The 11,410-nt window shown below is 37.3% G+C and overlaps 1 protein-coding gene across 1 annotated transcript; it reads right to left on the bottom strand.

Moving 5' to 3' along the window:
* Positions 1-218: 218 nt before the first annotated feature.
* Positions 219-2,502, bottom strand: LOC307144953 (urokinase plasminogen activator surface receptor-like). The gene is made up of 5 exons (XM_079847712.1): positions 2,380-2,502; positions 2,186-2,281; positions 1,730-1,870; positions 814-924; positions 219-675 (listed from the first exon to the last, which is right to left on the bottom strand). Exons 1-5 carry the CDS (start codon positions 2,426-2,428, stop codon positions 482-484), a joined length of 591 nt encoding a protein of 196 aa, XP_079703838.1. The 5' UTR covers positions 2,429-2,502; the 3' UTR covers positions 219-481.
* Positions 2,503-11,410: the final 8,908 nt, after the last annotated feature.

Below are 11,410 nucleotides of genomic sequence, written 5' to 3'. Positions count from 1 at the left end.
AAAGCAGTTATGATGTAACAAAGTCTCGTTTACTGAAATCATGTGACTTTGGCAGTTTGATTTGAGCCCCGAATCACTGGTTCAAAACGTTTCGCAAAGGTTTCAAAGCTGCACAAAGCGTGTTTAGAAAGCGTCAGTCACTATCGCCTGCCATCTCATTTGCTCTAGTCTGTGACAGCATCAGAATCGAGGGGAAGCTGATAACTGGTGAATATGCAAATTAGCCCTGCCTCCTTTTCACTAATTTTATGTTTTAAAAATAAACCCAGAAACAAATGCAAAGGTGATTATTACATTTTATTTCAGTGATCGTTACATTTTGTTTAATATTTCATAAAATGTATATATATTTCCTTCAACTAATCAGATGTTGTATATTGTTTTAAGTTCCCCACACCAGATCAAATCTTGTACAGATAAAAACACGAGCTATATATTGAGTAAAGAGTGTCTGATTGTAGAATGTGAGGATCTGCTGGATTCAGTGCATCATGAAGTAGGAGAGCAGAGAACAGCAGAGGAACAGGGAGCTCTGGGTGACACTCTGAGCCCCGTTACACAGGTTCCCCTCACAACACGTGACATTCCCAATGCCAACACTAACTGATGTTGCAGCATCACAAAATGATTTAGAGACACAGCCTTTTACAACCTCTGTCTGATTTCCCACAGTCCCTGATGAAAAAAAAAAGAAAACGGAAGTGGATTCATAAATGAAAGCTGAGGTGTCTAAGCGGGTTATTGGTATATGAAAACTGTATCAAATGAATAAGATTAAAAAAGATTTTTTTTAAAATCACTTCATCTTCTCACCTGTTGATGTAATGCAGCGGTCTTGATTTCCTGAACAGCTCAATTCTTTTGAGCAGTTCTTCTGTTCATCACAATAGTAACATTTGTTTCCATTCGGGGCAGTAGGGGGATCTACAGGAAGAAGAAAAACAAGCTTTCTTTACCTTGTTCTGGTCTTATTGTGCACACAACTTACTGTACGTGCTCATTGTTCCATTGAAAAGTTGTGTCCTCATAATCTTTTGTAAAATTGGAATAACTTTCCAATGTGTTCACACTTGAAGTTCGGTTCTCTTAGTTCTTTTTGTTTAGACCAAAAAATGCTACATTTAGTTCTGGTTCGGTTAGCATTCACTTTCTTAGCACCACTTTTCTACCGACATGGACATGGTTCCGGTGCAGGTTTCCGGCCTGTGTCCATTCTTGAACCGTTCTGCACATTTCTACAACAGAAAAGGGGTTTCTGGGCTGGCCCGGAAAGATCAGTTCAACTCAGTTAAAGACTTGCTGGTCTTGAACAGAGCCGGGGGCCGGAGAAATGCTGTCATGTCCCTATGGCATTCTCAATGAACAATGTAATAGCTGTGCAATACATTGCTCGTGACATCTTGCGACATCACTTCCCGTTTTTGGCTTAGATGTTTACATGTGTTTGGCCCGTGTTGCATTCATATTTCAGTCAAGCCTCTCCAGAGTTGGTTGTTGGTTTATTTCAGCTTGTTTAGCATGAGTGTTCAGATGGCAGCGTTCACACTTATTCAAATGAACCGCACTAATAGAGCAATTGCACCAGGGTTTATTTTATTTGAACCGAACCTGATAAGTGTGAACAAAATCCCTTCCGGCTGACGTCACAGTCCCCAATAGAAATTCCCACTACAATTATTTCTTAGTAAATATTATATGACTGTAAACTGTTGACTGTAAAGTACAATACCTGGAGCATCTTGAACATTACACAGGTCTGTGTTACAGCAGGAAGAAGAGAACTTTAAAATGCCCATGTTTAAGGACCCAGTTGCACAGCCATTTGCTGGAACGCACAGTTTAGCCTTCCCTGAAGAACTAGCGTCTGACCCTGCAAAGCAGGATGAAAAGACAAACTTTGTAATATAATATGACCACAAATTATTATTTTTTCTCATTTCTATTTTTTTTTTTTAATTTACAAATTATATTATGGAATAATAATTAGAGGAAAAACAAAATTCATACTTTTGGTAGAACATTTAATGCATGCAATTGTAAATTCTGTCCAGAAAAGAATTAGCCGTTCTGTGACAACATATGAGTTCAACGACATATGTTTACATTTTGCAGCACCAATAAATTATAGCATTATCTGTCTCAGTCAGTTATAACAATAAATTTCAATCTATCATACTGGACTTACCAACATATGTCAAACTGAGGCAGTTGGTATTTCCACTGGGGCATGTCATCTGTTCACAAGGGCCCAACAGACACTGATAACAGCTGAGAGAGTGTCCTTTAGTAATTAAAAAGAGAGAAAGAGAGAGATAGAGACATCAATGATCTGTATTTGTATTCAATAACATTAAAAACAAACACTATTTGTCTCTGTACCTGCAGTGAACAGAATGAAGAGAAGGAAAACTGAGATTTGCAGATCCATCTTTGATCAGGAGGAGAATGTAATAACTTCCCTGCTTCAGCACCCATTTTATAGTTCCTCAAAAGAGGAGGATCTTCATGAGACAATGAAGACAATGAAGGAAAAACAGTAGATATTAAATTATGTACTTGCAATGTTACTATTTCAGCAGAGGACTCTAGTATGGAAATGAATCTTGCTCTTTATAAGAAAAGTATACTTAATGGATAGTTAATCCATTCATAATGTGGTAGCACTTTACTTTCCTGTTCTCCCTTTATATACTGATTACTTACTATAGTAATTAGAATAACTGGGTAATAGGTACTAACCCCTGAACCTACCTCTAAACCTAACCCATGTAGTTACGTTACATTAAAGTTACTTTAGTTAAAGTGCACGTACTGAATGATATTCATTATTACAATGATATTCTGCACGTACTAAAGAAACTGCAGTATATCATTGTTATAGTTCAGAATTATTTTTTTCAAACGATACCTACCTTTTGACTCTCCTTGTTATAGTTTTGGAGTTATGAGTCTTTAGTTTTGTGTGTCACTCAGACAAAACAACTCTAAAAATGCCTTAGTTTTTTGTTCATAATTGCTGTTGCCAATTTTGAATAAGAGTTCCTGTTCATTGAATTGTACAAAAAATAATTTGAATGAAAATGTTTATTATAAAAGGTTAAAAAAATGTTATGACTGAAAGAATTGCATTTTTATTAAGTTAGAATTAAAACATTGGGTAACAAAATGCTTTCCATTTGTTCTCTTTCTAATGCAATCAGGTTTGACTATAAAGTAAAACTGGCACTTCAAATTACCATTTAAACCAACCAACCAAACAAACAAAAAACTTGACAAAAATAGTCTTTGAGAATCTCTTATTATATATTAAAAATCCACAACCTGAAAAAAATAGGCAAATATGTGCAAAAACAACTAGAATTCACAAGCCTTTCTACAGAGAGCTGTAAATCCATCTAGTGGTTAAAATATGATATTGCACGATAATTATGCTCACTACATCCACCAGATGGCACCAATCTGACTTCAAAAATTGTTTTCTACAGTCTCTACTTTAACCTGAAATACAGCATTAATTAAATAATAATAATAATAATAATAAAAATATATATAAAAAATTATATTATATTCAATGGGAAAAAATGGATCATAATTATTGAATAAATATTAATTATTATCATAAAATTCTCTCAAAACACCAAAGAAAAAATATTATTGAACAAAAATACATTTCATTGATTTTGCTGAAAAAAAAAAAAAAAAAAAAAAAAAAAAATCTGAATCCCACCCTCCGGGTCATTTTTGACCCGAAGGTCCTGAGTGTGACTCATAAATGAAGAACCCCAGAGAGTTAAGCATGCTAATGAGATTCAGTTTTACTGGGTCAAAACTAATGGAGAGACTTTTGGCTTATTACTGTGGAACATTCTGAGTTTGCCACTAATGTTTCAATTTCTGCAACACCATTGACAGATCATTGCCATATTGCCAATTAATTTTGACTGCAACAATAAAACATACCTTTAGAAAAGACTTTTTGAAATTTTAATGCGGAACTATTAAAGGATAAAGATTATTGTAGTCAAATAAGAAATTTGATTATTGAGGTTAAAGATGACTTCACCTTAACTTTTAATGGGAATAAATGGGAGTATTTTAAAATCGGTTTAATAAACAAAAGAACAGAAGCAGAGGGAGTTAAGTTTAGTTCAATAATGTAATACACAAAAAATGACTCAAGATGTTGATATTTATGATTATTTTCTCTTCAAGCTAAATTAGATCATTTGTATTTAATGAAAGCACAAGGAGCTTTTGTAAGGTCTCTTGCAAGATGGTTGGAAGGAGAGAAGAATACGGCATATTTTTGTCAGTTAGAAAAGAGGAGACAGAAGCAATGCAGTTCATATTTTAATTATTAATGATGGGTTTTTCACAGACCTGAAATTAATATCACAGGAAATATACTAATTTTATAGTGATAACTTTACAGTAAGTAAATCCACTTCACCAGCTAATTACTCCTCGACAGCGATGCCTTTGAAATACACAGCAAAAATACGACTGCAAAATCGGAAGTTCAAAGACAGTATTCTAAAGATGGCTGCGCGCTTGTTTCTCTGGCGCATAACGTCTATACTGGCAGGAAATGACTGAGGTGCCCTTGAGCAAGGCACCTAACTCCCAATCACTCCCCAGGCACCACAGCAAAATGGCTGCCCACTGCTACGGGTCTGTGTCTATGGTTTGGTGTGTGTGTTCATTACTCACTACTCTACTTATGTGTGCACTATGCACTAACTTGGATGGGTTAAATGCAGAGGACAAATTCCGAGGATGGGTTACCATACTTGGCCTTCACATGGCACTTAAAGGAGGGGGGGGGGGGGGGGATGAATTGCTGTTTTATGCATACTGAGTTTTTTACACTGTTAAAGTGTTGGATTCCCATGCTAAACATGGACAAAGTTTCAAAAGTTAAGTTGTACGTTTGAAGGAGTATTTTTGTTCCAAAAATACTCCTTCCAGTTTGTCACAAGTTTCGGAAAGTTTTTTTTCGAGTATGGCTCTGTCTTACGTAAGATAGGGCGGAATTTCCTTATATGGGTCCTAAGGGCACTTCCCCCGGAAAGACGCGCGCGCGCCCTCGTTTATTTCTTAAGGATGGAGCAGTCACAATGATAAAGGTTCGCGGTCGCAGACGGTGAGTAAGAAACTGCTTCTGTGTGTTGTTAGCTCGGTTAGCACAGCTTTAGCTTCGCCCACACGGCCTGCCTCCAGACGCTCGGTTTTTTCCGTAAAGACTCGGTACAGCCTATCTTTCTTTTATAAATATAATAAAACTAAAGACTTTTTGGAGATATGAAGGATGCAATACTACTCTATAGGTACTCAAGATTAACAGGAGATTGAGTGAAAATGAGCATTTCACCCCCCCTTTAAGTGTAAGACCACTAGAGAAAATGTTAGTTCATACAAATTCAACATTGTTAGTTCATGTCAGCTCAGGTCCATTAAATAATATTACCAGATACAATCTGATATAAATAATGTAGTAGTACATGTTGAAATGAACAATTAATTAACAAGGTAATTAAATGCTTTAGAAGTATTATCACTGTTAAGTCATTTTAGCTTATAGTTAAGTAATGTTAACAAATGGAATCTTATTAGGGCCCGAGCACCGATGGTGAGAGGACCCTATTGTTTTTGCTCCGTTTCTTCTTATTATTCTTCTTATTCTTTTCCAAAGTGAATCACTTTTTAGAGGGCCTAAACATTCTTGAAAAATTATGAAACTTTGCACACGCTTCAGAAGTGGTGAAAATGTACGTGTGATATGGGTTTCAGAATTGGGTGGGGCAAAATGGCTCAATTGCCCCCACTACATTATTGCCCCGGCTCTACGTTTCACGTACAGGTATGAAATTCGGTACATACATGTAATGACCCAATACCTACAAAAAAGTATCTTGGAGCGTAGCCCTAAACACAACAGGAAGTCAGCTATTTTGAACTTCCTCTCAGATTTTGTGTAGTTTTTGCCATTTCCAGACGTTGTACTTTAACAAACTCCTCCTACAGTTTTGATCTGATCCTCTTCAAATTTGGTGAGTGTAATCTTAATGCCTTTGCGACGTTAAATTGCGAAGATCTTGACTTTTCGTCGAATGACGTGTCCTCGGCGGCCTGACAAATGTAGATGTGCACAACCAATTTCAGCCTTTGGGTGTGTCACGATTCACACAGGGAACAGACGAAATGGTAAGTTTAATGTGTATATTTAGCAGAATGGATCGGATCCAGAGATGAATGGTGAGTAAACCGAAATTAGATAAACAATGGAAGCTTAGCTGAATGATAATCAAGTCTCTCTTTCTATTTGCAGATGATGAAGATGAAGGCTCAGAAGATGGATGGTAGACAGGCTGATGAGGATCGTCTCAGGTAGGTTTTCAGGTAAGTCTTGTAGGAAGGGAGTCTGTGTGTCTTGTATTGACGAGACTAGACATCGGGTGCTTCTCAATATCCCTCCTCGTCTCCTCTCTCCTCCGTCCTCCATCCTATGACCCGGAAACCGATCGAGCTCAGCCATCTTGAAGGACATCTCAATTCTCTAATTGCACCGCGAGGAGTCGAGGATCGAGGAGTCAGGAGGCTTCCTGAGGAGTCGTGAGCGAGGATACACAGGTGCATCCTATGCGGAAGAGTTTTATCGACTTAAACGTGACGCACGTATAAATTCTCCTCCCCCTTCACATCGGCCACAATAATTTTGATTTATACTTTACTTTTGCAGTTTATATAAACCACACACCTCACATATTTCAACAGGGTATCTTTCTTTATTATTATTTATTATGAATTTCTTAAATAAACAAATTTCAACAACTTAAGGGCAGATCCTCTGAGCGCTGCTGATGACGCGATGAAGTGACGCTCGAGTGATCAAGGATTCCAATGTATAAAAAAAGCTTTCATTCGATCCCTCCGTCCTCGCGTCTTTTCCTTGCAGCCTTCCCTCGCATCCTACAGGGGGCGGAGCTGAGACGCGAGGAAAGGAAGCGAGGAGAGGAAACGAGGATGCACAAATAAGAATTGAGAAGCACCCAAGGAGTGAAGGGAGAGTGCTAAATGACGAGGGAGTGTTAACGAGGGAGTGCAGGTGATGATGATGATGGCTGATAGAGTGCAGGTGTTCCAAGGAGGATGATGGGAAGTGTAGTGCACACACAGATGAGGAAGACAGGCGGTGAATGTGACAGGGTGAAATATGCATCATCAGATAAGTTCTATATTAAAATGGCTTGCAGTTCCGATGTTGCTAAGCAACCACAAACAGCCTGCAGTAACTCAGGCATACAATGTCCAATCTGCCCCTAACTTCACTTGTTTGATAAGAGTCCTGTCATGAACACATGACCATGTTCATATTCGGTTATATTAATAGCAGGAAGTGTGGCAAATACAAATTATCTTAACATAGTCCTCCTATATTTACATACTGCCCACCGTGCTCGGTTTTCCTAAAGGCGCCGGGTGGCGGTGGCACAGGTGCGAGGGCCCTTTTCATGCTGCTTGCAGCTTTAATTTACCCTTCGCATGGAGCTTGATTGACAGGTGATCTGACCAATCATACTTCGCCATCCGCCATTTTGTCCGACAAAGCAGTCAGGAGAGTTAGTAGATTAACATGGGAGGATTTGAACTTGAAAAACGGAGTGTACTGACGCCTTTCCGTGGTTAAAACAACATTCCTTCTTTTGTTTGTTCATGTTTATTTGAGGCTATAAATTAACTAGAAGGAAGAGATGATCGGTTCACGAGCAGCTTTAACTGATGCTCTACAGCGATCTGTCACGACACATTAAAGAGCCACAAAACGGTATTTATTGTTTAAATTTCTTTTTAAAAATGACCAAATTTGAAAGGTGAGACTGTTTAATATGTTTAATATCAAACGTAACCGAAAAGTAACCTGGTCTGTCCTGTCTGCAGCGTGTTGTTAGTCTCCTCTCTGCTCCGCGATGTATTTTTCACTGCGTGAGAACATGGTGTGGCGTGAGAACGGCGTAGCTTGTCGGACATAGCGACAGTAACTAAGGGGGGCGGGTCTTTGCGAACGGTCAATTGTAAAGTGTTAGTGAAAATGCTTTAAATTGATGGTTTTTCTCATTTCAAACAAATTTCTAATTATTTTAGCAGAATAACAATTTCAGCAAAAATAATTGTATATCGAACATTCCATGCTTGCAATTGTAAATTGCAAAAGAAGAAATTGCACAGAAAAAGAGTAGGCTAGTTCTTTGACGAGTTGAACATAATTTACATTAACACTGATAAAGCATCAATAAATTATAGCATTATATTTCAATCCATTGTAAATTGCAAAAGAAGAAATTGCACAGAAAAAGAGTAGTTCTTTGACGAGTTGAACATCATTTACATTAACACTGATAAAGCATCAATAAATTATAGCATTATATTTCAATCCATCATACTGGACTGATCAACATCTAGTGTTGCACCTATAAGCAGTTGGAGAATCCATTGGAGCGTTTTGTTACCTGGGGCACGTTCAAGTTCAAAACGGTGCGCAACGTTTTGCTACGGTTTCCGGGTTGAACGTCATGTTTCCTGGAAACGGCGTACACCGGTGTGCAACGGGGTTTGAGATACGTTTTCTCTTGTTTGGTGGGTGTGTCAGAACTGCAGTCCAATCAGCAGCAACATGTATAAAAGCACGCGGTATTAAAGTGAACTCGCACAATGGGCTCAAGGAAAGTAATTTACAAATGTGTTCGATGCAGCTCGGTATACACAACAACTGAGGATATTAGAAGATTATGTTTGTCGTAAGTTTTATTGTAAAAATATAGGATATCAACATAATGATGTAGTTGTTTATATTAGATTCATTGCAAGTGTATGACATTTGGTATAGAAATAAACAATGGTAATTAAGTGCTTTTCCTAAAAATGAGAAAGAAAATACAGGGTATTAAAACAGTATGAACTACAAATAAAGTCAGTATGTGAGGCTAAATAGATGTGTTTTAGTATGAATTAGGTAAGATGTGTGCTTCAGTTTCAGCAATCCCTTCACTCGATTGGGATGTTCTCTTTTGTTCTGGGCGGCAAGTGCAGTAACTGTAACATCGGGCATATTTTGTAGTATAAAACACATATTTATACCGACTTCATCAGTCTCAGAAAATTCTTCACAAAGAACACAAAGAATGGCCTTCTCAGCTGCCATAGTTGCAACCAGGCCCGGCGCCACGAGGGGGCAAAAGGGGGCATTGCCCCCTCAGATCTGATTTGTGCCCCCTCAGTTTCATTTTTGTATTCATGGTTACAAATGAAATGTTTAACCTTTTGAGCGGTACAGTCCCATATATGGGATTTAGAATGTTCAGTGACGAGTGACGACATAACTGCCAGATTCAAATTGTGCTTTCGCGCGTTGGCTGGCGCTGAGCCAAAGTCGGACGCGCTCAGCGCTGTCATATATCACAACTATGCAGTGTTTTCAACCTCACAATGTTTATTTTTGGTTTCAGACATTTAAAAACACATTAAGCACTAGTAAAACAATACATTTGGAGTTTGTAAAATACACACTGATGTCTGTGGAAGCAGCAATAACAATCTATTCAAATATAATTTGCCGACGTGTGTTATTCATATCAGACAAACACAGTGGAAGTAACTATAAAGTAGTTTACTCTATTCTTCTATTCCACTTTCTTGCATGTATTTCGGGAGAAATTGATGACTCACAGGATTCTCTGAACTGCGGCGCAAAGAAACAGCTAGCCATCTCACGTTATAGATCAAGATCAAGATTATTTATAAAGGTTTTTAAATGACCAAACACTCACAAACACATTTTTGAGAATCGGAATATCAGATATGGTAAGCAAGTTTGTGAATATTTTGAATAAAAAAGGGAAAAGGAAATAAAAGCGATACATCCGCGGTGTGTCACGTGACAAATATGACGCGTTGCCATGGAAACATTAAGGAAACATCTAAATTCTAAAATAACAGTCGCCTTGAAAAAACTCACTATGGGGAGTCAGTTAGAATATTAAAATTAAGCGTGAAAGGGTTAATATATGCATAATAAATGACGCTGGCTTATCTTTTTTTACTAAGCAAGTTATCAGTGTGTATTGTTCATTGATGGTATAAAGTTAAGCCCCCTTAACAATTTCACATGCCCCCTCAGTCATTTCATTCTGCAGCCGGGCCTGGTTGCAACTCTTGCGTCATCAGAACAGTGTGTTCAGTGCATCACCGTTTCTGTTTAAAAAACGTTGTGCAACGTTTTGTCGGGGCTGAACGCAACCCTGGTCACATGAGCTCGTCAGACTTGCACACTCATAACAGTTGAGAGAGCGTCCGAGAGCATTTTCACTAACACTTTATAATAAGGTTCCATTTGTTAACATTAGTGAACTTTAAGCTAAAATGAATTAACAGTAAAAATACTTTTAAAGCATTCAATTACCTTGTTAATTAATTGTTAATTTCAACATGTACTACTACATTATTTATATCAGATTGTTTCTGGTAATATTATTTAATGGACCAGAGCTGACATGAACTAACAATAATGTTGAATTTTTATTAACTAACATTTTCTCTAGTGGTCTTGTGTGTGTCCTTTAGTAATTTGAGAGAGAGAGAGAGAGAGAGAGAGAGAGAGAGAGAGAGAGAGAGAGAGAGAGAGAGAGAGTAAAACATCTGTGTAGTTACTTAAAGGAACAGTTGACCCAAAAATTAACATTTTGTCATCATTTACTAACACATCATTCCAAAATGCTTTGACTGACATTCAACACAAATAATAAACACAATAAGTGTAACCTGCGTCGCGGCGACAGTGCAACCCTCACTTACAACAGCGAAATATGCAAATGAGCGTGAAGTGCACCGCTTCAAAATTTGGACCAGTGACCAGAAGACCAGATTCGCTCAAGAGACTGCGTCAACAGCAAGGAGAGAAAGAATTTGTGACAAACACTCTTTGGTTAGAAAATTCAGTATGATGTATTTAAGGAATTTTAAATAATAAAGCAGAGAAATTTAAAACATCACATCACACAGGAGGGAAAGAAAAAAAAAAATATATATATATAATGACCAGGAGAACAGCAAGGATTTGCCGTGGAACAAATAAATGTAACCTTAATATAATCCTAATTTATATTTCCTATTTAGTTTATAATTATTGTTTCTCTTTGTTATGACCTATTTAGTTTCAAGCTAATAAATTTAATTTACCCTTATTCTATTAATATATATCTATAATTTATTTTTTTTACCTATTTATTCAATTAGTTTCTAATTGGCTTATTTAAGGTTGAGTAAACGTTTAAATTCAAGTACAATCTTTCCAATTGATGACCCTTTAAGAATACCCTTTCTCTCGTTCTCCAAGAAAAAAAATAAATAAAAATAA

This window comes from Squalius cephalus, assembly GCF_949319135.1.
Source record: "Squalius cephalus genome assembly, chromosome: 17".
Lineage (NCBI taxonomy): Eukaryota > Metazoa > Chordata > Actinopteri > Cypriniformes > Leuciscidae > Squalius > Squalius cephalus.
This window is presented reverse-complemented; position numbering and strand designations above follow the sequence as displayed.